Here is a 26,701-nt window from a genome sequence, read left to right as displayed (position 1 = left end):
AAATTTTGTCTTTTTTTTTTCCATTTGATCTTCTGTATACACATACGCGCGCATCGTTCGAGATTGAATCGCGCGACGTAACCGAAACACTTCGAAATAATTCTACCGTAATAAGTTCCACGTAGAACACATCAAATCGACGCGATCGCGTTGCAAGTTCCATCGAACGAACTGGCTACGCGACCGGGCGTCGTTCTCGGGAGATAAAAATTTTTTTCATTTCAACTTTCAATCGATAAAATTTTAGAGCTTATTATATTAATTTCAACGCGTCGTATAACATCCATCCGATAATACGCGGTAAAGCGAACCGTGGACGCGTGGTTCGTCTCTGATTACATTCGTAGAGCGCGATCTTACGAAATAATTGTACGTTACGTTTTATTGCCCCTCTTCGTCGACAGATTCTCCTTTGGCGACCATTCTGAAACGCGACGAAACGTTCCGTGAATTACTCGATAAGATTCGTGTTCGAAATCGTCCATCTATAATTTTTTTTTGTTTGTATCCTATGTACACTTATTTATACATCTAAACACACAGATTATTGCGTAAACCGCACCGGACACTCGCGCGGGTGTCCATCTTTGTTTCCGAACCGTAAATGTGCGCACAACGCGATCATCTCTTCTGCGCATCGAATGCACTTGGACTTACTAGATCTACTTATTGTTAGCCTCGAGATAGAATGTTCGAGGGTAATCGCGCGATAATTGCCGCGATGAGACCAACGAAAAAATATACGGAACGAACTACCACTCCTATGCGTTAAGATTTCGAATTATTGTCGACGATTTGGAAGCGATAATGAAGAGTCGCAGATGATTACGATGCGCGAATGTCGAAAAATGGTGAGAAATCAAACGGTTCTTACGGTTACCCTGTCGGCACAAGTTCAACGAACGTCGTTAAACGGATTCGTCTATTATTTTCCATAGAAAGTAAACCCGAGATACCTAACGATAGACGATTTAGATTTTCCAATCAACGCTGTACACCCATCTTTCGAAAAAAAATAAAAAATATAAGATGATCACGGGGTGATGTTTCTTCTAAGTCCATAATAAAAAGAAACAAGAACAAATGCATATGCATGAACGTTTGTACGTAATAGAGATTGTCATCCGCGATAACGGGAGCGTATAATTCCTCTTTTCCCTATAATCCATCATATTCTGCGTATAATTTAACAAGTTAAATAAGGATCCCTGGACTCTGTTCGACGTCGATCCTTATCATCCCCATTTCCATAGTCTAATTTGCTTCAAAAAGTGCCGGATGACACACGACGGCTGGTTCATAGGTCTAGGCAATATATCAATCTTGGACTCATTCCTGCCACTCGCTCATTCATGCTTAATTTACTATCTCCTATTAAACTTGCATATCTATGCATACATGCATCGTAATGACAAGGTTATCCCCCCATTCATTAACAGTCGATTCCCTTTCCCATAGCCCTGTTTTAAATAGCATCGACCCTGGATTAGCTAGTTCACGGATCTAGGCAATGGTTTCAATCGCTTGGACTCATTCCCGCCTTCGCCTCTCATTGAACGGAGCATAGTCATCGTAAAGTCGTGATTCATTGTCAATTATCAGAGAGAAATAAGTTAAACGAGAACACCCTGGGAGACTCATAGTCTTACTTGTGTTAAACAGTATCAAATTGACTCTCTCAGGCTAGCTAGGCATCTAAGGAGACTTCTGTGATAAACTGATCGTCTAGTCTCACCCCTTGTCAATTTATTTAATAATTCTCAAGACACTCTGATCTTATCAAAGCTGTTAATAAACACTGATTTAAAAATATCAGTTAAAATTCCCGAAACTCTGTCGTTTCAAACTCTTTCATTGTTTAAACCTAGACCCATAGGCTTAAACTATAGTCTCTGATCCCTAAGGCATCCCTGGGATATTAGAAGTCGGTCGAGGAACGTACATATACTAATGGAAGGTCGATCGAGCGCTTGCGAGAGGAACGAGCCCTCTGGTGGCGAGTACGAGAGGCGACGGAGCACGCAATCGATGGCGAAGCCATTGCCTGTATCTTGCCAGGGCCCTTATTGAACTTGTCCAACTATACATACATACATACACCATAACTACACGGTTCATTGACTGTTGATTATCAGCGGCATAGCGATCGGGCGATAAACGATCGCGGGAATAGAAATGCAACGTTATTTTCGCGTCGATCGAAACAACATTCCACCCGGCAACGAGCCTTCCGCGGAACGCGGCTCGCTGCTGTTTGTACGATAATTATAATACAATTCCTTGACGCGCGGCGATTGTCATTGTTCGTGCGAAATTTTAACGCAGGAGTTACTCGTCAGAGGAGACCGTCCGAAGGAATGATGACCGCGGACGCGTTCAACGGAGCGTCAGAGATTCGACGGATAGCGAAACGGAAGCCGCCTGTCTGTAGTGCTGGAGTAGAGGCGTGGGCGTCGACGGGACCTCCTCGATGCGCTCCAAGTCGTTCGCGGCGCCTGCGCTGTTCTGCTTGAAGAGCCTCGCGGCCGTCTTCAGATTCTGTTGCTGCGGCTGCTGTCGACTGTTCTGGTCGCCGAAGTTTATGCAGACCGTTTCGTCCGGACGATCCAGGCTGAACTGCCTCTTCAAGAAACGGCAGCCTGGCGGCCTTCCTGAAACGGAATCCAGCAACGTAGAAAATTGTTGATCCAGGGACTAGACGTGGACCAGAGGGGTACTATGCTTGTTGCTATGTTGCTAAACATGTTTTGCAAACGTAATGTGAATTCTGAAACATATTTACCCTTTCTAACAAAGCATTTAAACTGTGACATTTAAGAGGAACTTACTCTTCTTATTACAGAACTATTTCCAGCGATAAATAATAAATAACTAAAATGTTCTTAGCGTTTAAAGTCTCTGGTGAATAGAGGAGAATGCAACGCGGAATCACGGAGACCTACCATAGTGTTCGTTTGGCGAGAGACATCTATAGTAATTGTACGGTGTGCTCAAGTCGTTTTCGTCGATGTAGCCACCTATCCTCCTGTGTCTGGTGGGTCCTGGTCGGTAAGGGGCGGTAGCTGAGCTGGAGATCGACGCCAGGGAGGTGTTGGACGCCCCAAGGATGGGTGTTTCGGTGGAGTAGGTGGTAGAAGCTCCGAGAGACATTTGAGTTTCACCGGTGGTGGCTTTAGAATCGTTTCCTTTTCCGTTTCCAGCATCCTTCGAAGGCGTAGTTTTCGCAATGTCGGTCGACGTCTTTGGGGAGCTATTTGGAGCGGCGATTTTCTCCTCGTGTACGGATACTATGACTTTATCCTCCTCCGGGGTCTCTTGGACCCGTGTCTCCGGCAGGTCGACGTCTACGTCTGCGTTGGATTCTTTGTGAGCCTCTTCTGCTCCTCTTCTCTCCACGTTCGAGTCGTTACGTTGTAAATCCTTGCTTGGCGACTCGTCGTCCGGCAATATTATGGTCTCCGTGCTCGTTAAAGTCTCCATTAGACTCTCGGTCAGCCTTCGTGGTTGGAATGCGTGAAAATCGAGGATCGTTAAATTCGTCGTTCGACTAGATAACCATGTTCATAAATGTTATAAAAGTCGATAGCGTTACAGTTTCTGACATGGACTCAGCAGAGTACGATAGTGTCTAATAAGTGTTAAAAATTCATACTTTATCACCTACCTCTGGTTGTCCCTGAAGATGGCGGCAGTATGGCAACAGATAAAAGCATTAAAAATCTGAAAAGCAAACAGATCTACTAAATGAAACTATACACGCGGACGCGGTGACCTCATCACGGTGCTTTTCTTTCAATATTCAAAAGGAAAAACGGTGGAGGAAATAAAAAGAAAAGGTGTGGGTTTCCCAGGCAAGAATCTCATCTCTTAACAATTTTTATACATTAACAAAACGAATGTAAAGACCTACCCGATCGGAGGCGGTTTCGGTAGTTCCTTGTCGAACCCTTGTTTCCCCAGCAACCAGTAAGTAGGCATTTTCCCTTTGCCTTTGACGTCAGTCGATCCTCGATACTCGATTCGATACCCGCCGACCTGCGATAACCGATCCTTCGTCGCTTGGCTCAAATGTATACGCCACGGTGCACCCGTCGACTCCATTCTCGACGCGGTGTTAACGGTATCTCCGAACAAACAGTACCTTGGCATCGTCAAACCAACCACGCCAGCGCAACATGGACCTACGTTCGCAGAATAGAAACGTTCAACGATCGATTGAATAAAAACTGGGGAAATGGGGGAAGTTTTATACTTAACCGGTGTGGAGACCGATACGAAGCCTCAGCTGGGTCCTTGGCAAGTGTCTCAACTTGAACTTTCCACTTTGGTGTAGCAGGTCGAGCGCCATTGTGGCTATCTGAGAGGCATGGTCGGGTATTCTCACCGGGCAACCACCCACGACCATGTAAGCGTCTCCTATAGTCTCTACCTGCAAGATTTTTAAAGTTACTCTATAGTTTATATGGCGAGGTTTGTTAAATGTAGATATTTGTTACGACCATTTATAATTTTTGTGGGATTCTGTTGATTGGAGATAGAAAAGGTAAACAAACCCCTGTCTCAGACGTTGGGATATTAGGTAGTCGGTTGAGGAACGTATATATAGGAACGGAAGGGTCACTCGAGTGCTTGCGAGAGAGACAAGAGCGTATCCCTCTGGTGGCAACTACAGGAGGTAACGACCCCCCACTTTGGAGCGGTTTATCGCTTTCAGAAAACTTCTAATGTACAGTGTGTGTTGATTCTATCACCTTATACACGGTGTACGCGTTGATGGTCGCATCAAAGCAGGTGTACAGGTCGTTCAGAAGATCGACCACTTGAAATGGCGTCGAGTGGGCGGAAATGCTCGTGAAGCCGACGATGTCTGAAAAGTAGATGGTCACCTCGCGAAATTCTTCAGGATCGACGGGCATTCCCAATTTCAACTTCTCAGCGACCGAGCTGGAAACATCACTGGTTGATTAATCATCGATTTTAAGAACTGTATCCTGTTGGAAAAATTCTTATTCACCTCGGTAACATTCGATTCAACAATTGTTCGGTTTTCTTCTTCTCCATGTCCAGCTGTTCCGTGCGCTCGCGTATCAGTTCCTCCAAGTTGTTCGAGTACTTCTCCAGCATTTGAAACATCGTGTCCACGAAATTCACTTTTCTAAATATGAAAATATATAATAATAAATACTCTTGGATTACATTGTTCCGCTCAGGCGTTAATTTACCTCCCGTGATTGAGCTTCTTGAAAAGGTCGTGGACGTCGTCGAAGTGGGGCCTCATGTCGGCGGCTTCCGCCCAACACTGTCGCATTATATTTATCGCTTCCGGTGGCGCGGCGCCCTTGCTCACGGACGGTCTGATCAATGGCGGCGGCTTCATCACTTTCTCGATTATATCTATATTAAGATTTATCTATTATATTTATATTATATAAGATTAAAGATAAATTTTAATAAAAATTCTCTCCCTATCAATTACTTCAGAAAACAAATATTTAAGCATCAGAACATCTCTGTTCTTTTCTGGCTAATTAAAACGTCACTTTGAAAAGTAAATGAATTTCATCAGAGTGGTCCATGAAAAACAGCTCTCTTCGTCATCATCAACTCTTACCTTCCGGTGACAAGGCGAGCATACAAAATGGCTCGCCGCGGACAACTACTTCCTGCATAATGATGCCAAAACTGTAAACGTCCCCCGCTTGGGTGCCCTTCTTCCTCACATTAGGGTGCCTCAGCAGTTCCGGCGCCGTCCACAAGAGATCTGAGGACAAAGTCGTTCCACAGAGATCGTTCCAACGCCTGAATCGACAGAGTAAGAGACTCCCAAAGCAGTTTAGAGACGTACCTCGAGCAGTTTTCGCCGGTGGAACGATGTTCTGAGCTTCGTAGAAGGCTGGTAGCCCGTAATCGGTCACTTTGAGGACCCAACGGGCGTCGATCACGCAGTTCCGCGAGGTCAGGTACCCGTGGACTCGCGCTGGTGTGCCGTGAAGGTACCTCATACCCTTTACAGCGATACAGGAAAACGAAACTTACGGTTCACGAAAGAATGAAGAAAATGTGTAACAGTGGCTAACTATTTACAGACGAGGGCTGGTCGATAACTAAGATCTAAGCATAATAAGTAGAGACTCGATACAAAAGTTATAGTAGATCAAATTCTAAGCAACTTCTTGTCTCAGATGTGTCTTGCAGGATTGGTGACCTTAGTTATCGATCGACCCTCTTGCATACCCACCCGTACGAGATCTGTGAGCAAGGATAGCCTGAAGGACCAGTCGAGCTTGATCTCGTCTTGCATCAATACATCCTCCAGCGATCCTCTCGAACAATACTCGTAGACCAGACAGGGCCTCGTAGGTTCGTTCAAACATCCGATCAGGGGGTTCAGATTCTCGTGACGTAGCCCGTGAATCTGTCGTTCGATAGAAAAATTAAAACAACGAGCATTTCTAACAAAAGTGTCGAAAGACTTGGCTGACGATTTATGTACGCATAAACATCCGCAGTCTGATTATGCGGAGGAGCGTTCTTACCGTGACCAGCACGTCCATGGCCTTGTTCTTGAGCTCGAACGTGCCCTGAGTCGGCAACTCCTTCAACTGCACCAAGTCGCCCTAAGGAACATCAAAGCATCACGATCAAGTCACGTTGTTTTCTTCTAAAAAGAGTTATTCTATATCTTTTCATAAGTGTACCGACATTGTATCTGGCGCGTGGGTCTTTGAACAAATTATGTCTCGCCAGGTTGCCCGTGCTAGCTCGTAAATACGGTCTCAACGACGACACGCTACCCAATTGAAGCAGATCCGGTTTCTCCACCTCTGGCCCCCCAAATTCTTGCAACTGTTGCAGCCAACAGCACAGCATAGTCTCGATACCCTCGTCCACCTACGAAACTCCTCCGTTAACGCGTTTCAATAGCAGAATAGAAGAGTCAAACGTTCTATCGAGCTCTCAACCCACCCTCCTGGCGTCCACTCGAGGCACTTGAGGGAACACGAAGTCCGACGTGGTTAGAATGATCTTGTACGGACCTTTGGACATTCTCTTCTTGAGCAGCTTTTTCCTGAATCAGAACGGTTACATCTGCATTTCAAGCCGCTGGTTTGCTATCGATTCGTAAGCGAACACGTGGGAAGTGACTCTGCTCGACCTTTGCGGAAACTAGCAAACCGATCTCTTACCTAATCAAGATCGCGGTCAATATCGCGAACAAGGTCAGCAGCAACGATCCCAGCACGATGGTTACGATATGCGCGATACGGAACGCCGTGTCGCTGGTGGAGCTCCCTGAAAGGACACGAGAAACTGTATTTTCAACACGTTCATCGATTTCTTTTTCTTTTTTTTTAAAATTACGAAAGACAAATTACACCTATAAAGTTCGAGTTTTGGCTGTCTCTACCCGTGCATTCGATGCCAGCGTTCGCGTCTAAGTCCACGTTACATTTCGAAATGTCGGTGTCGTTCGCGTCGCGGAACGCCACGGCGCTCGCTGATAATTTCCGCACGAGGAATTTCCTTTGTCGTTCCACGGCGATCATGATGGGCTTCCAGGCATTGATACGCCAATCCAATAAGACGTACGTGTATATCTTGTTGTTGAACGCGTTCACGCTGGAGTTGTCGTACGTTAAGACGTTGAGGGTTTCGTTCAGGCGATCAAGCAGCGTCGGCACCGCGTGCGTCTCCCTGCCTTCGTATATCTTCTCCGCGTCGTATCTGCCGAGCAACAACGGAAATGGGTCGTTCGAATCGAATTTATCCTCTTGGAGGTCTGTTGGAAAGTTTTAATGGATCATTTTTTTTTTTAATTGCTGATCGATTGTTATTTACGAATCGGAGGATGAGAAATTCTCTGACGATGTTTCTTTTAATAGTTATTTCTAGACTGAAGGATGTTTATGCATTTGTGGGGAATTTTAATCCTTAAAAAATTACAGAATGCATTTAATATGCAGAAATATAAGAAATACTTAAAGTGAGATACGAATTATTATATTTAGTTTCATTAATTCGTTTCATTAATTCTATTAATAAAAATGTGAATTTGCATAAAGATCCGCAGTCCAGTTATTTCTATCTCGATGACTTTCCCTTCTTAAATCGATGATGCAGAGCCAAAAGAACGAGTTCGCTAGAAAAGAGGAGGATTCTGCTGTTTCCTAGAAATCGGTGCAAGTTATCATCCTGTTTGGACGATAATTTGGTCCATAAAATAAATCGTTCTCTATAAAAAGAAAAATAACATCGATCCATCACGGTCGAGTCGTCAAGATAAAAAACTGCTTCCCAGGATCCGTTCAGTACCGCGTCCAGTATCTCTTAAGGGGCCATTCTACCTTGTTATTTGTGATTTTTTTTCGCGGGGCTATTAAAGAGCGATTAATTCCAGGTTTTGTAGATACATTTATTATATATTTAGGTATATTTGCAAATTTTTGCAACGCATAATGTCTATTTATTACGCTGTTTTTGTTGATCAACGAACAACAGTTTTTACGAACTGTAAGGTAGTATTTTGCAAGCAAGTTATTCGAAATCCAAAAACCAACGATATTCTTAATATGTGTAGATAAGTTTGGGCATAGCATGAACTAGGATCTTTTCAAAAAAAAACAAAAAATGGCAAAATGGTAGCTATTTTACGAAAAAAGAAATGAATATAAAAATGGCAAAATGGCAGCTATTTTACGAAAAAATACTGAATATAAAAATGGTAAAATGGTAGCTACGTTACGAAAAAATACTGAATAGAAAAATGGCAAAATGGTAGCTATTTCACGAAAAAAAAAAAATGAATATAAAAATGGCAAAATGGTAGCTATTTTACGAAAAAATACTGAAAATAAAAATGGCAAAATGGTAGCTATTTCACGAAAAAAAAAAATGAATATAAAAATGGCAAAATGGTAGCTATTTTACGAAAAAATACTGAAAATAAAAATGGCAAAATGGCAGCTATTTTACGAAAAAATACTGAATATAGAAATGGCAAAATGGAAGCTATTTTACGAAAAAATGGCAAAATGGAAGCTATTTTACGAAAAAATGGCAAAATGGTAGCTATTTTACGGAAAAATATTGAATATAAAAATGGCAAAATGGAAGCTATTTTACGAAAAAATGGCAAAATGGTAGCTATTTTACGGAAAAATATTGAATATAAAAATGGCAAAATGGTAGCTATTTTACGAAAAAATACTGAAAATAAAAATGGCAAAATGGTAGCTATTTCACGAAAAAAAAAAAATGAATATAAAAATGGCAAAATGGCAGCTATTTTACGAAAAAATACTGAATATAGAAATGGCAAAATGGAAGCTATTTTACGAAAAAATGGCAAAATGGTAGCTATTTTACGGAAAAATATTGAATATAAAAATGGCAAAATGGTATATATTTTACGAAAAAATACTGAATATAAAAATGGCAAAATGGTAGCTATTTCACGAAAAAAAAAAAATGAATATAAAAATGGCAAAATGGTAGCTATTTTACGAAAAAATACTGAAAATAAAAATGGCAAAATGGTAGCTATTTTACGAAAAAATACTGAATATCAAAATGGCAAAATGGCAGCTATTTTACGAAAAAATACTGAATATAGAAATGGCAAAATGGTAGCTATTTTACGAAAAAATTGTCATATATTCGGTTGCTTTTTTGTTAATAAAAGAGAAAGTATTGCATATATCGCAATTATTCTAGTTCATGCTATAGGAAGACCATTTCTAAAGATACTGTATAAATTTCATATTGATATTTTGAATAGTTTTTTTGTTATCACATACACAGTGCTGAAAAATGTAGTTTCGAGAAAAATAGCTTTAAAGTTTCATTACAGCAGGCTATAACTTCGTTAGTTTTTCAAATTTCAATTTAATATTTGGTAGATATATTTTCGAGACTACATACTAAAAGCAAACACAAAAAAAATTCGATTTTTTTAGTTCCACAAAGTAGAAAGGCCCCTTAAGGGGGGAGTCTCGTGTGAAACCTAAAAAATATCAATTTCTTTTACTTCATTTTTTAAAAGTACATATATGTATTTAAGAATGTATTGTTAAATTTTGAAGCAGAGGGTCAGGGGATCAAGGGGTAATATTTAAGGGCCCACAGTACTATTATTGAGTTTTAAGGGGTCAAATAAATGGACAGTGTACAACAGTGCTTCTTACACTCAAATGGTAGTCTACAATAAGGCGCACTATTATCGACTTTTGATCCCCCGTATCTCGAAAACTGTTCAATTTACGAGCTTTAAAGTTTCAATTTATAATAAATTTGTCGAATCGAAACTTTTCACCAAGATCACGATTTTCATCGTCATGAACTACACCATATAAAAAATTCAGCTAATTTAACCGCAGAGCAATTTTCCATAAGATCTCTGCAGGGTCCTTTCTATGGACCACGTTGCGTTTAAATTTCGTCAAAATTCGAACGCGAGAAGCGATCGATTTGGACGCGTTCCAACGAGAGAGTCTCGTTCGTTTCTCGAGAAGTTTGTCGCGTCGTCGCCGGCACGAGGAGATATAAATTTCTTCGTACCTATGGTCGAGGGGCGTAACGATCAGTAGTTTTTCCAGGAACTCGGAACTCAGGTTCCTCGACGGGAAATACCGATTCTCTTCCTCTTGTTCCGCGCGTTGCTGTCGATGGTTTTCTTCCTCCTGTTTTTCCCTTGTTTCCTCGTAGTCGGACGCGTTCGCGGGTGAGATATCGGAAGACTCGAGGCCGGCGAACGAGAAATCTAGATGAGAGACCGTGGAGTTTGTTCGCGGCAGGAAGAAGCCGTCGTCCTTCGTGTGGACGATCACGATCATCGAGCTCCACGAGGACTGTTGCGCGTTGGACAGCTCGGCGAGGACACGGGACGCTAAAACTACCTCCTCGTCGTCCTCGTCGTCGTTGAACGTGGGCAGGCATAGCACGGTAACTGGGGACAAGCGTAATCGAAAGATGGCAAAGCTGGTATCAAGTATATCAAACGCTTTCTCGATCTAAGATTATCGATGATAAGTAGATTAAGGATGTTTATGCATTTATGGGGAATTTTAATTTCTAGAAAACTACAAAATGAACATGGAAAATTGGGTAATCGAGGAGATCACTCGAGCTCTTGCGAGAAAGACAAAAGAGCCGTGGCCCTCTGGCGGCGAGCACGGGAGGTATCATAAAAATACGTAAAAATATAATACAACCCTTTACAGAGCTCTGATTTGGTTGATTCTATTAATAAAAACATGAATTTGCACAAAGATCCGCAGTTTAATGAACTAAGGAACTATTTAGGCTATAGAGACGATAAAGACGAAGATAAAAATAGTAGATTTCCGAGGACAAATCTGGCTCAACGCGCGAACTTGTAAAATTGGGTAATCGAAGAGGTCACTCGAGCTCTTGCGAGAAAGACAAAAGAGCCGTGGCCCTCTGGCGGCGAGCACGGAAAGTATCAACACAATATGTAAAAATATAATACAGTCCTTTACAAAGCTCTGATTTGGTTGATTCTACTAATAAAAACATGAATTTACACAAAGATCCGCAGTCTAATGAACTAAGGAACTATTTAGGCGATAAAGACTGAACGTAAACGATAAAAATAGTAGAGATTTCCGTGGAATATACGGTACCGTTTGATTTTTGGCGAACAGAAAAGTTGAAAGTTTGAAGAGCACGGCGCGTAAAGGGAGTAGGTATAACCAATAACCAATACGGGTCGAGTAAATGCCAGTTGAACTTTGAACGCGTTTCTCTGTGAGCTACATCGTATATTAATAGAAGGATTTCGTGTTTGGAGGAAACCTTTATTACAACAGGTTTATTATGCTCGAGCAAACGCGTGGTCGCTTAACATTAACTATAACAATTTCGAAAATACAAAAAATATATTTCCCAAACCACGAAAGCACGGCAAACGAATGGTAAATGCCATTTGGAAGGGTCGATCGTATCTCGTTCCTACGAAATAAAATAAATAAATTCCCCGCGGACGTTTAATTTTCAGGCGGAGAATAAACAAAGATGGCCGTCTTTGATCTCCCGCGGCGGTAGCCAAGGGATGGAAATTATTGTACGCGGATCGACTCACCTCTGCGTGAAACATTGTACGTGGGTCGAAGGATCGTTCGAATCTCGTCGAGGGACGCACGGTACGGCAATATCACTCTGAATCGCAATATGGCGCCGACGCTCCGGAAGGCGTTCAGCAACGCTCTTTCCAGGCTCGACCACGGCTCGCGATCTACAACGCGACAAAAAGTTTGCAATGCTAAGTCACGGATCTCGTGGATCGGTAACGCGGCGATGAATTTTACCCGTTCCTATCAGGGACACGGCCTTCCACTGCAAACGCATCAACATCGCCGTCAGGGCTTTCGCTATCGTTGGCAACGACGGAGACAGTCTGATGATCGACGACACCTCCCTTTCCTCTGTGTCTTTCTGAAACGTGCAATGTCAACGGATGTTGTAAAATTGCTCCTTGGTAGGTAGCTAGGTAGCTAGGTAGCTCACTCCTTGTAAGCTAGTTCATTCCTTGCTAGCTCACTCCTTGGAAGCTAGCTAGCTCCCTCCTTACTAGCTAGGTACCTCACTGCTAGCTGAGCTAGGTAGCGCATTCCTTGCTAGCTAGGTACCTCACTGCTAGCTGAGCTAGGTAGCTCACTCCTTGCTAGCTAGGTACCTCACTGCTAGCTGAACTAGGTAGCTCATTCCTTGCTAGCTAGGTAGCTCACTGCTAACTGAGCTAGGTACCTCACTGCTAGCTGAGCTAGGTAGCTCACTGCTAGCTGAGCTAGGTAGCTCACTGCTAGCTGAGCTAGGTAGCTCACTCCTTGCTAGCTAGGTACCTCACTGCTAGCTGAACTAGGTAGCTCATTCCTTGCTAGCTAGGTAGCTCACTGCTAACTGAGCTAGGTACCTCACTGCTAGCTGAGCTAGGTAGCTCACTCCTTGCTAGCTAGGTAGCTCACTGCTAGCTGAGCTAGGTACCTCACTGCTAGCTGAGCTAGCTAGCTCACTCCTTGCTAGCTAGGTAGCTCACTCCTTGCTAGCTAGGTACTATCCAGAGATGACTTGTTGAGAAGGTCTACGCGCCGCCTTATTCCCACCATAGAGGCCCGCTCTGACGTCACGCTACACAGCAGTAGGGTCCCCATAACCACGAGAGATACACTTTTGTTCTATTCATGGCTAGTATTTTGAGCGTACGGTTGCGCCAATGCCTCTCAAGTCTTGTCCCATCCTACTATGTCCCTGTACGTTTCGTTCGCGTCCTTTGTCACGCGATGGAATTGAGTTGTGAGCGACTCAGCCAATAATGACAATGCGTGTGAGAGCAGGCGTCGCTATTAAGCTACAGCCAATTGGAGTGCCTAGCCATCAAGTCATCGCTGTATAGTAGATCACCGCTAGCTAGCCAGGTAGCTCACTCCTTATAAGCTAGCTAGCTAACTCCTTGCTAGCCTAGCTACCTCACTCCTTGCTAGCTAGGTAGCTCACTGTTTGGTAGCTAGCTAGGTACCTTCTTGTAAGCTAGCTAGCTCACTCCTTGCTAGCATAACACCTCCCATTTCATAAGCATATGTTAGCAACGAGATGAACCTCATAAATAGACTGCGAATGTTTATGCATTTATGGGAAATTTTAATTTTCAAACAGCTACAGAATTCAGTTAATATGCAAGAATATAAGAAATACTTCAAGTAAGGTACAAGTTATTATATCTAGGGGTTGAGACAACCCTCTACAATGCTCAATTTGATTAATTTTGTTAATAAAAATATGAATTTGCATGAAGATTCGCAGTCTACTCATAAATAATGCAGCGTCGTTATCGGGGAAACGCTTTGGAACCGGAAGTACCAAAATTCATACGACACTATACCATCTGTTTCGTGGCGAATAAAACTTTATAATACTGCATAATAATAGCAAGGAAGATTGCTATATCGGTTACTTATATATTTTTCAAACTTGGTAATATTTTGTAACAAGAAATAGAAGAGCGTTTTTAGAATTCTATAGTATATCGATTTGCTGCGTTATTATAAAAATTCTAGGGATTCTCATTGCGGATAGGAAGGTTCTTATAGAATTTTCGTATTTCCACGGTACAGATGGGTTGAAATTGCTTACCAGAGGGCACGTCCACGTAAATAGCGGAACGTTCCAGAGTTGAGCGAGTTTCGAGGTAACTTCGCACATGGGGGAGTCCAGAACGGCTATCAGGGCTCTGGTTCTTCTCTGTCCAAGTACGCGTAGCAAAGCATCGAGGCCCCGGGTCTTTGTCTCGCACGACACTGGGGAAAATCGTTCGTGTATCGCGTCCAGGAGCGGCCATCGCGCTCGCCAATTCGAATTTAATTCGATTCGAACATAGATTAATTTATTCACGATCGAACCAGGTTAACAGATCGGTTATTTAAATATAAAATATAATTTTTAATTATAATCGAAATCTCCATGGAATTAGTTGCATCAAGCTTGAATTGAAATTGTTATTATTAAATGTCACTTGTAGATATGTATATTTTTGTACCACACTTTTGACCTTTGGTGCACCAATGCACCAATGCACCAATGCACCTGTAAATTGCACCCTCTTTTCGAACAGAGCCACGAGCAAGTTTTCTTACGCGAACCGATTTATCGCGCCGTTTCGCGCATAAAACTAACGGGCGTTATGATCGTAAACTAAATAATTCACGAGATATTAGAAGTTTCTTAGTAATACCTTCAAGCGTTTTCTTATCTACGCGACCTTATTCGCGTTTAGTATCATAGCATGCGTGCCCGCTATGAAAGTTAAAATACCTAGCGAACTGTTTAATTTACGGTCGTATTGCTCGTAGCAATTTCATACGCGTAACGAACCGGAGGAATCGATTTATGCGGGAAAAATTGTACAGGGTGTTCTGCATATCTGTACGGGGAAAATTGTAATGGGAGATTGTGGAGGCCAAAATAAGACGAAAATCAAGAATATCAATTTCTTGACTGAGGCTTCGTTAATAAGTTAGTGAGTTCTTAAAAAATTAAATTAAAAAATTTCAAATCGTTCTGGAAAAATTATTTTCGGTTGCGGCGGTCAATTACAACCATTTTTGGTTATTACACGTACCCCCAAAATCCTACGCACTTTCGAGAAAAAAATTCAGGAAGATTGACAAATTTTTAAACGAAATTGAAAAATTTCGAATCGTTCTGAAAAAATTATTATTGGTTATGGGGATCAATTACAATCATTTTTTGTGAATACACATACCCCCAAAATCGTACGCACTTTCGAGAAAAAAATTCAGGAAGATGGACAAATTTTCGGTGAAATTTAAAAATTTCGAATCGTTTTGAAAAAATTATTTTTATTTGCAGAGGTCGATTACAATCATTTTTGGTTAATAGGCATACCCCCGAAATCCTACCCACTTTCGAGAAAAAAATTCCTGACCGAAAATCTAATGTGAGGCCAAGAAATACACCCCCGAAATTTCATGCGAATCTTTAAAATGTCATAACTTCTGAACGGATTGGACGATTTTAATGTTTCAAACGGCAAACAACGCGTATTCTGGCGAAGAATATGTAGATATTCTAAAAATATTGAAAAAGCTGTTACTTGGCCCCGTAAAGTTAGAAAACCCCCATAAAAGTGGTCCAACTTTCAAACAGCCGTAACACCTACAATAGTGAATATATTTCAATGAAACTTTTTTCCGAAGTAGAGCTCACGGGTACCTACAAAAAAGTATTAGATAACTTTTCTATAAGGTGTCAAACAAAATTACTAAAAAACAAAAACGAATTATTAAGAAAAATCGACAAGGGGTAGGTGCCTAAATTTTTCAATAAAATTGAAAAGATCCAAATCATTCTGGAAAAATTATTTTCGGTTGCAGGGGTTAATTGCAATCAGTTTTGGTGAATAGACAAACCCTCAAAATTCTAAGCATTATTGAGAAAAAAATTCAGGAAGGTAGACAAATTTTCGGCGAAATTAAAATATTTCAAATCATTCTGGAAAAATTATTTTTAGTTGCGGGGATCGATTATAATAATTTTTGGTGAATAGACATACCCCCGAATTCCTGCGCATTTTCGAGAAAAAAATTCAGTAAATTTTTTAATTTAATTGTTAATAACTTTTTAACGAGGCCTCTATCAACAAATTGGTATTCTTGATTTTCGTCTTATTTTGGCCTCTAGAATACCCCATTAAAATTTTTCCTAGGGTTGGTCGAACACCCTGTATATTCGAAATGATCGCAACGATATTTCAGGCACTTCCCCTAAACCAATCAAAAAACTTTTCCAACGAAAGTTACACAGCAATCACTCGACAAGAAATTGCAATAGTAAAAATTAACAAAACAATTTTTATTCAACAAAAAATCAAGGTCGATTCAATTTTTTTAACAAAAGTGTATAATTTTTTGTGCATCGATCGATGCATCTTTGTATTCTCTTCAAAAAAGTGTAAGAGGTCTTATGTCGAAAATTGACTAGTTTAGAAGCTATGATTTTTCTTCTGAATTCTCATTTACGCGACACACTGTGCGGGTGAATTCCAGTCATTAATCGAGGGAGTACAATATGGCGAGCGTGGGGCGTAATTATAGCGAATAAAATACTCACGGTAGGTGGGCACGACAGCGATCTGCAGGTCGAAGTTCGATCGATCGAGGAAATCTTCCACGTCCGCGGCGCTCGTTTCGCCGTCGCAGTGGTCCCTCAGGAAGACCGTCACTTCCGTTTCCGGCTGATCGTAGCCGTCGTCGGTCACGTTCGATGAATAGGAAACGCACGGGGTTTGCTCCGTGGTGGACAAAAGTACAGATCCAGGCAGGATCACGATCAAGATCCACGACCAGAGCCGGCGTCTGAAAGAGTTCCCGGCCATGGGCCTCCAACCCTATCTTCCGCTCAGGCGCTCGCCTCCGCAGCTTTAGTTAGCCTATTGACCCGTATCTATTTGTCTCTGGGCTCGTTCTCTCCCAGTATCCTCGCTGCGTACGATAAAACAAGCCTTTCGTAAAGTAACCCATTCGCATTCGTTAACGCTACAACTATCCACGATCACGGTGTACAGGTAACCCTCCTATAACACGGTAGATAGGTTCCTGGAAAACGTCGTGTTCTGTGAAACCGTGTTACATGAGACCCAGAGCCAGTACAAAAATTTACGTTCCGAAAATTTATTAAAAACAAATATTTTTTTAAATTCTACACAAGCAACTTATGTATAACACAAAACAAAACAAAAAGTATTATTTTAATTTAACGCAACCTTAATTTAATAAATTATAATTTGTTTATATATTTTCATGCAAAGCCACTATAGTTTATTTTATGGTAATTTAGTTTTTAAGTATGTTAAGCGAAAATCATGTTATCCAGTGCTGTAGAAGTACAGTGTTATAGGATTCCGTGTTGTAGGAGGGCTACCTGTACTTATTTGCACCAAAAGAAATGAAGACGATCGAGCGCTTGCGAGAAAGACGAGAGCGTCGTAGCCCTCTGGCGGCGAGTACGGGAAACGTCGCCAAAATAGTGTATTTGGACCAAAGATATTAAAACGATAGATACTTAACAAATAAACGTTTATTCATTTCCCCATAGAAAACTACGTTAAATTTTCGAAAGTTCAGTAAATTTTTTACAATTTCAATTAGAAATTGCAAATCATTTCGACCACTTTTGATGACCCTAGCGTTAAAAAGGTAATTGCCTTCATTTCCCTACGGTTGTTCGCGCACGCGCCAATAAAACGTAACCGAACAAAATGGACGATACGTTTATAGAGCGAAACCATGATAATTTGCGCTTTGATCGACCCAATATTTCCCGCGAATAAGAAACGTAGCTGGGGGGGGAGCGTGTAATCAATCGTATCGTTTCGTCCTGAAAAGTTTCCGCGGTTTCGAGGGCCCCGTAGCCCCGCAATTCCGTTGAAATTGAATGTTTTTATACGAAACAACCACCGTGTTCGTTCGTGCTCGTCGATGTAACACGATGGAGCATTTGTTCCGCGTGCAGGAAAACTTCTGATCTCGAGAATCAATAAACTCCTGTTAAGGCGTTCTCCGCATCCTGCTGTCGAAAGCGAAAAGTTGTCCCGGAGAGCGAAAGAAGTACAAAAACACGTAGGGGGAAGGGAGAATAGATTGGGGAAAAGCTTGGATATCTGGACGGGAGTAATTCTTGGGATGCGTGGCCACGGCGGTTTATCTGCATTCGAACCCTCCCGTAAATTCGCGAGGCGCGTCGATCAAGTCTGGATTGCTTCCCTGTTGCAATTAGGCGACTTCGGAAGCTATTAGGCCGAACATCAAAATTCTATCTCATCTTTCGCTTGTAACCCCTTGCAAAAGATAGACTCCGCTTCTTTGTTACGCGTCTGTTGAAATAAAAGAAATCAATACTTTAAAACATTATGCATAGAAGGAAAATTATATAAAAGTGGAGGGGCGTGGCTAACAGAAATCGAGGCTCCCATAATTCGTGCATAATCGAGTGGACAGAAGTAAAAAAACTAAAGTTCATGTTTTGTAAATTCTTGTATCGCAAAATGTTAATAAAGGAACGTAGATTTTAACACTATAGATAACTTTTACTAAAAAAAAAATTTACCAATTTGTTATGGAAAATGATGTTAGAAATTCATTGCAATTTTCGGTGCATTTTCTTAAATGTGCGCCATTTACTGAAAATTTGTTTTTTTAATTTGATTTTTGCAAACTACTAAACAATCTTTATACAATATTAATAATGGGTTCCAATTTCTATGTTAAATGTTTATCAACTTTGAATCGAGTTTAAAAAAAAATACCTCGATGATTAATTGCATATTAATTTAAGGCATATTAAACTTTAATTCAACGCCAATTTTAGCAGCTTGAAAATGATTAAAATCGTTATTGCAATTACTGATAGCTGCTTCGAATCAGAATCGGAATTAATCTAATAAAAAAATGTTCTTTTATTTACTTACAAGATAAGAAATTGTATCTGTATCTAGTTTACATTTTAATTGAAAAGGAATAAAGGAAAGACATTACACAGATGCAAAGTTATGATTTTCATATCATTGATGAGAATGGGAGATTCTGGAGACCAAAATAAGACGAAAATCAAGAATATCAATTTCTTGACTGAGGCTTCGTTAATAAGTTAATAAGTTATTAAAAAATTAAATTAAAATATTTCAAATCGTTCTGAAAAAATTATTCTCGGTTGCGGGGGTCAATTACAATAATTTTTGGTGAATAAACACAACTTCGAATTCTTATCCATTTTCGAGAAAAAAAATTCAGGAAAGTAGACAAATTTTCGGCGAAATTAAAATATTTCAAATCATTCTGGAAAAATTATTTTCGGTTGCAGGGTTCGATTACAATCAATTTTGGCTATTACACATACCCTCGAATTCCTAGCCATTTTCAAGAAAAAAATTCGAGAAGATGCCTAAAGTTTTCGACGAAAAAGAAAACTTTCAAATCGTTCTGGAAAAATTATGTTCGTTTGCGGGGGTCAATTACAATAATTTTTGGCTATTACACATACCCTCGAATTCCTAGCCATTTTCAAGAAAAAAATTCGAGAAGATGCCTAAAGTTTTCGACGAAAAAGAAAACTTTCAAATCGTTCTGGAAAAATTATGTTCGGTTGCGGGGGTCAATTACAATCACTTTTGGTGAATAGACACACCTTCGAAATCCTACGCATTTTCCAGAAAAAAATTCAGGAAGGTAGACAAATTTTCGGCGAAATTAAAATATTTCAAATCATTCGGGAAAAATTATTTTCCATTGCGGGGGTCAATTACAAACATTTTTGGTGAATACACATATCCTCGAAATCCTACCCAATTTCCAGAAAAAAATTCAGGAAGGTAGACAAATTTTCGGCGGAATTAAAATATTTCAAATCATTCTGGAAAAATTATTTTCCATCGCGGGGGTCAATTACAATCATTTTTGGTGGATACACATACCCCCGAAATCCTACCCACTTTCGAGGAAAAAATTCAGGTAGGTGCTGAAATTATAATAGAAGAAATTAGCAAAACAATTTTTGTGCAACAAAAAATCAAGATTCAATTTGTTGTGCATCGCGTGATGCATCTTTGTATTCTTTTTAAAAAAGTGTAAGAGGTCTGGGGTCGAAAATTGACTAGTTTGGAAGCTATGATTTTTGTTCTGAGAAAACGAGAATTTGTCGAGGATAATGAGAATGAACGAAAGAACGAAATGCAAATTAAGGAATTTAATATTTAAAAGGAGTATTTGTGGAAGAAATATTGACCGAAAGAGATTTAAAATGGTGGAAGAATCTCAGAAAAATGATCTCCGGATGTCACGAAAATAATCATTCGTAGATCCGTGCCCGGATAATTCCTCTGAACGAATTCAACCTGAGAGACTGGAACTCATCAAACTATTCCAGGACTTGTTAAAAGTTTCAAAGAGACAGACCTATCCGAGTCGCTCTGGAAGACTTCCGGCGACGTCGACCGACGAGAACGTTAGCATTGCGGGGGGTGAAAAGAGTTCTGAAACATTCGACTGGGAAGAAAATCTCTTGAATCGGGAATCGCTCTTCGAAGATTTCCATCGTCGGATTTACACCTGTTCCTTCGTAGAACGCGCAGGAATTGTTTTAAACGGATCGACGAGAGCGTTTACTTACGAGAGTTTAATCTTGGAAAGTTTCCAGGACTGGTTGTCCCAACGATTAGTCGTAAACTGTTTCGAAAGTTGGATTAAACAAAGCACGAATAACTGTAAAAACATACGAACGCATTAAAGCGAGAACAAATTAAACCGGATGTAGAACCAGGGAAGGATAATTATAGTACAAAATGGCTGTCGCGTGTTTTCTATGGGAGGCGTCTTAAGGGGTTGTTTTATGCAAATGAGCCTGATTCTTTGCATACATTGAAAGCCAATATAACTCAGTTAGGCAAATTCCTGCTGAAATGCTCCCCGAATTTATGCAAAACGCCATCGAAAGAGCACGAACTTGCGAACTCAGCAGATGCGATCATTCGTTGGACGCTGTTTGGCATAGGTGGCCTAGAAATTACAGGAATCCTCGTTTCGTTCTTTTAAATTTACCATTCTATAGTAGTCGAGCTATATAAAAAGAAAAAAAATTGTTTAAATGCCGTTGATTTCATAATCAATTATTATAAAGTAAAATAACATGAACTGACTTGATGAAACAGATCTTAGGAACGCACTCTATTTTAATTCCTGATGCGTACCGAGTCTGAAATGTGTCCCATTCGATGGTCAGAGCCATAAACGTTTTTTGCGGTGAGACTGGAAACCCAGACATCGCTGTTTACCAAAAACATAAACACGAGAAAACAAACTGGGATTCGCTGGACCCCATTGCGGTACTTCAGGGTTGTATAGCTACGCTTTATCGACATCCCCTGCTACTTGGAGGAAATATAACGTTACCAGGGCTGTCAAGTTCAGAAGAAATCATTATATATCCCAAAATACCTTCCACGTACAGGAATTTATCATTTATAAACCCACACCTCCCACCGCCATTTCCATTTCCACTTCCCCGAATTGCAACCAGTTTAAAATAAATTGTTAAACGGAACCGGATCGTCGAATATTTTAACGGTTAACGGGTATATGAAGGATTTATAGTGAGTAAACTAAAATGATGTAGAAAATTATTACGTTTAATTAAAGTTCCAAGTGCCCAGAAGCGAGAGGAAGATTGCCAGTAAAGACGAGCGAGCAACGTACTCAGCAAATGTCGAGCAATATATAAAATGATTTTTAAAATTACGGCTGTAACCAAGCTTGCCAACTCTCCGCCTTTTCGGGAAAGGATTGTCCTCTTTTCGTGATCTCTGCCCTTTTCCTCATTATTATATCTATGAACTCGCGTTATCTGCGTGGCTGGAATCACTGCCAACATCTAAAAAATACACAGAGACCACGAAACGATTTTAAAAATTATTTTATAATCGTACAATTTTGGAAAAAGAATTCGATTTCGTGGATACACGTATCGACGCATTGGCGGGGCTCTCCCGATTTAAATGAGTCCAAACACGACCCCCCTGTGACTATTTTTAATTATACGTCGATCGGATCGGTAAAAAAAAAAATTCCAATTACGAGTAATTAAAAGCCGACCGATAGAGGTAGCGTTTCGAGTCATTCTCATCCGGGGAACGTTGTCAATATTTAAAAAAAAAACAGAGACCACGAAACAATTTTAAAATTATTTTATAATCGTACAATTTTGGAAAAAAAAATCCAATTTCGTGGATACATATACCGACGCATTGGCGATGCTCTCCCGATGCAAATGAGTCCAAACACGACCCCCCTCTGGACTATTTTTAATTATACGTCGATCGGACCGGTAAAAAAAAAATTCCAATTACGTGTAATTAAAAGCCGTCCGATAGAGGTCGCGTTTCGAGTCATTCTCATCCGGGGAACGTTAACGTCCTTGTACAGAATATAATGAAAAACGCGAAAGTTTTAATTTCCACGAGAGTCGCGACGATGACTTCGGTTCTCGCGTATCTGAATAGAAATTGTTTCACATATTCGGTGGACGCGCGCGCGCGTTACGGAATCGAATTTAACCGTGGAACGTTTTGTCGGGACGCTCGATGCTCGCGTTTTGAGCGAGCGTCGTTGCAATTTATTTCTGCAAACGAAACGAGACAATCGTTGGAGACGCGTCGCGGAAAAAGCAGAAAACGCGTCCATCAACGACGTACTCGAGTTCCGTTGGATCGCGCGGCTCGGTACGTGTACATCAATTTGGTCGAATAAATTTTGACAGAAACGTTCCGTTCCCCCCGCGCGGACAGGGGGGTAGGGGGGCGTTGGATTTTATTTATGGGAAATTATTCTGACACGCGCGGAAGTACGGGACGTTGCTGGACGATGCGGCGAGCGGCAGTAATCAGAGCGTGCACGATGTTTTCGTGCAAAAAAGGTGTACAACTTAATCACGGTAGACTAAAGCGCTGTAAACATTTTCCACCGCATTTAGTATTTACCGATGCTAAAAATATTCACGAACAATCTTCCTCAATTGATCTTAGGCGTACCCCACGATCGTCAATTTATTATTATAACACCGGCTGAGGAACACGAGTCACGTTCGAGTCCTTTACTACGACATTTACCAACCCAACGTGTTAACTATCCTTAACCCTTCCGTGAGCGTCGGTTGTATACAAATAACCACGGTATAACGCGGCACGAGAATTACAGGAATTTTCTGTAACGCTAATTAAGGAAATATTTCGACGGTATTCCTGGTCCCTCTATAAGGACAAAGCAAAGTAACAGCTAATTTACTCTCATTTGCGTAATCAGAGCTATAATAGAGACTGGAATTGACTGCTTGGACGTAGAACATGTTTGATATGCAGGATCATTGTATCTTATAAAAGATCAGCGGATATGCAAAGAAATTTTAACAGAAAAATTCACTTCAGACCTCAAATATACAGGGTGTTCGGGGAATCCCTGGGAAAAATTTTAATAGGCGATTCTAGGGGCCAAAATAAGACGAAAATCAAGAATATCAATTTCTTCACTGAGGCTTCGTTAAAAAGTTAGTAAGTTACTAAAAAATTAAATTAAAAAATTTCAAATCGTTCTGGAAAAATTATTTTCCGTTGCGGGGGTCAATTACAATCATATTTGGTCATTAAACATACCCCAGAAATCCTACGCATATTCGAGAAAAAAATTCCTTACCGAAAATCTAATTAGGTGCCTTTTCGACGAAAAAAAAGAATTTCGAATCGTTCTGGAAAAATTATTTTCGGTTGCAGGGGTCAATTACAATCATATTTGGTCATCACACATATCCCCGAAATTCTACGCATTTTCGAGAAAAAAATTCCTTACCGAAAATCTAATTAGGTGCCTTTTCGACGAAAAAAAAGAATTTCGAATCGTTCTGGAAAAATTATTTTCGGTTGCGGGGATCAATTACAATCACTTTTGGTGAATACACATACTTTCGAAATCCTACCCAGTTTTGAGAAAAAAATTCAATAAGTAGACGTATTTTTCGGCGGAAAAAAAAATTTCAAATCGTTCTGGAAAAATTATTTTCCGTTGCAGGGATCAATTACAATCATTTTTGGTCATTACACATACCCCCGAAATTCTACGCATATTCGAGAAAAAAATTCCTTACCGAAAATCTAATTAGGTGTCTTTTCGACGAAAAAAAAGAATTTCGAATCGTTCTGGAAAAATTATTTTCGGTTGCGGGGTTCAATTACAATCATTTTTGGTGAATAGACATACCCCCGAAATCCTGCGCATTTCCGAGAAAAAAATTCATAACGGGCGGAACTTTAAACATTAATAACTTTTCAACGAAGCCTCAGTTAAGAAATTAATATTCTTGATTTTCGTCTTATTTTGGCCTCTAGAATCTCCCATTAAAATTTCTCCCACGTATAGCAGAACACCCTGTATGACGAACCCCATAAAAAATCTATGCATAATAAAAAAGACTGTTGCATGGTTCGTGTTAACTAATTAGTTTAACTATGTGAACCTGACATTAAATTCATCCCAAACTGTTTAGGATTACGATTTGCAATTAATTACTAGTTCGAATCATAAGTAATCATGCAAATAAATAGTCGACACGATATTTACAACGATTTCAAAACGGGAATACCCGCGCTCGTCCTCGCGCAGTTCATTATCGTCGGGGATCGGTAGCGTGCGGCCGAAAAGATTTCAAATCTCCGTGTCCCACGGCTGAAACTGTTCCCGGCACGTTGACACGCAAATCAACGGCGCCCATAAACACGTACTTCTGGCCCGTATCGAATTCCAATGGAAATTACCATGCAAGGAAAGGTTTCTTTTAGTACAGGGCATCCTTTTAATCATCGGACAGATTCGATCTAAAAAAAGAAGAAAAGAAAAAATAAGAGCAACGCTCGACGCCGCGGACGGAATAAAAATCGAAATCATAAAGCGTAACGGTATCGATAAACGCGAAGTTTCTGACGATCGAACACGGTGAATACGACCGATCTTCGACGCGAACCGATCGTCGAAGTCGTGCCACTACGATACGATGACAACGTTACGGACGAATCTCGTTAAACGTATTCGGTTGTAGCCTCATCCATCGGGGACACGGGTAGTCTATCAGAGTTGGGTGAACGAGAGTAGAAAGAGAGTATAAAAGAGTCAGTAAAAAAGATCGACACGTAGACGTTAGAAACGTTCCGTCTTACCGTTTCACTTTTCGCGAGGAGAAACGACAGCGAAAGAGTTGTTCCCTCTTCTTTTGCTTGCGTATATACCAGAAGGGGATGCGCGACGTCGAAGATAATTTAAAAATACGCATATCGCGGAGGACCGAGGACAGTGTCACGTTTCCGTGTCGTCGCGTATCTCGAGTATTCGACGATTCCCGGACGCGAGACGAGCTTTAGAAGCACCGCGTGCAGTGGATGCAAGCAACGATACTGGAGCCCGAGCCAAAAATCACGACCGTTTACGGGCGGCCCGAACGCCTCGGCGTCCGGTATCGAACTAAGTAGAGTGCTGCTCCCTTCTACACATGCTCGAGAGAGCTGACGTTATCACGAGGGAGCGAAAGTTCGTCCCGGGGAGCAAAATGAGCCAGCATGCGGTCCCGCGCTGTTCCCAGTGTCATCCCCGCTACGCGAACAACCCCATCGTTCCCTCTTTCTCCACATCCCCCGTTACATCATCATCGTGGTCACAACGCCGGGGCATACCATCTGAAAACACTGCGTTATCGTTTGATCGAACCGTCGAACCTAACCGTGTCGTTGTTGGTTAGAAATTGCAAAAATCTCGATTGCAAGCGATCTTGGCAAAATCGTAAAGATCGACGTACGGACGACATCGAACAGTAAGTCGTACAAATTGGATACCGACCGTTAACGTTACTCGTGCTCGCGATATGTAGAAGTTACAGCACGATAGTACCGAACGATTGCTGGAAATCGTTTCCTGTCCGACATGGGAGTATCGTCTGCTCGTGCTTTCTAACCTCAAACCTTAAAGAGCTAGCTCGACGATCCGCGCGAACGAAACGACGTTCTTACGGAACTACGATTTAATATAACGTCGTACGGGAAAATTAGTATCGCTATATCGATTTCATTTATGCGCGGTAAGGAGAACGAGCCAATCAGATCTTGGAACGAGCGAATCTGGCGGCAGTCGTCGCGTCGCCATCGTTCGACAGCAGAAACCGCGGTGGCTGTTTACGGAGGGTTGCTTGGCAACGGAGTTCCACGAGAGTTATTATTCAATTTCGAAAGAGCGACCACCCGATTTTTGCAATGTTGACTTTGATTTCCCACATACCTTGCTCATTCTCTAAATCATTAATGTCGTTATATTATTCCTTATTTATGTATATTTCATATAACACGAACAGCTTTCTTTTCTTCCACACTTTGTTCCCGCTCTCTTCGAGCGATCCTAAATTATGAGTCAAAGAAAGAGATGTTTAGTTCCCAAGTGTTGTTTCAGCATTACTTCTTAGAGTATAAGATATATAGAGCAAGCTCTAAAAAAATATTGGACTTGGAAAACTTTAGCAAAGTGCTAGGATAGCAATAACTTTGAAAAAATTGTTAGTTTCATCACAAATTCTGTGAAACTTGCTGCTACAC

The 26,701-nt window shown here is 40.9% G+C and overlaps 1 protein-coding gene across 5 annotated transcripts; it reads right to left on the bottom strand.

Annotated features, from left to right (window-relative positions):
* Nucleotides 1-21: 21 nt before the first annotated feature.
* LOC122404161 (retinal guanylyl cyclase 2) lies at nt 22-25,568 on the bottom strand. Of its 5 annotated transcripts, none has more exons than XM_043408099.1 (22): nt 25,283-25,568; nt 16,645-17,015; nt 14,149-14,312; nt 12,327-12,453; nt 12,101-12,253; nt 10,558-10,945; nt 7,379-7,725; nt 7,188-7,293; nt 6,967-7,069; nt 6,703-6,891; nt 6,537-6,617; nt 6,239-6,415; nt 5,846-6,005; nt 5,612-5,761; nt 5,223-5,394; nt 5,015-5,155; nt 4,752-4,944; nt 4,258-4,429; nt 3,911-4,181; nt 3,665-3,676; nt 2,943-3,496; nt 22-2,651 (listed from the first exon to the last, which is right to left on the bottom strand). In XM_043408099.1, the coding sequence occupies exons 2-22, from the start codon at nt 16,907-16,909 to the stop codon at nt 2,377-2,379; spliced, it is 4,200 nt and encodes a 1,399-aa protein (XP_043264034.1). In that variant the 5' UTR covers nt 16,910-17,015; nt 25,283-25,568; the 3' UTR covers nt 22-2,376. The 5 variants fall into 5 exon arrangements, with proteins under 5 accessions (XP_043264034.1, XP_043264041.1, XP_043264023.1 ...); XM_043408106.1 differs by having other exon boundaries at nt 7,409-7,725; XM_043408088.1 differs by having other exon boundaries at nt 5,612-6,005.
* Between the last annotated feature and the right edge of the window lie 1,133 nt (nt 25,569-26,701).

The sequence above is a fragment of the Colletes gigas genome, unplaced genomic scaffold, assembly GCF_013123115.1.
Source record: "Colletes gigas isolate AHSC1104 unplaced genomic scaffold, ASM1312311v1 Colletes_gigas_Sc00002, whole genome shotgun sequence".
NCBI lineage: Eukaryota > Metazoa > Arthropoda > Insecta > Hymenoptera > Colletidae > Colletes > Colletes gigas.
Note: the sequence above shows the minus strand (reverse complement) of the source record. Positions and strands in the feature narration are given on the sequence as shown.

Bases quoted from the DNA above. Each gene is read 5' to 3' on its own strand.
- LOC122404161 (XM_043408088.1), bottom strand. From the start codon at position 16,909: ATGGCCGGGAACTCTTTCAGACGCCGGCTCTGGTCGTGGATCTTGATC. The intron at 5,395-5,611 runs GTAAGAGTTGAT...ATCTTAATATAG, and splicing joins GCTCGCCTTGTCACCGGAAG to ATATAATCGAGAAAGTGATG. The intron at 4,182-4,257 runs GTTAAGTATAAA...CTGCGAACGTAG, and splicing joins TCGTATCGGTCTCCACACCG to GTCCATGTTGCGCTGGCGTG.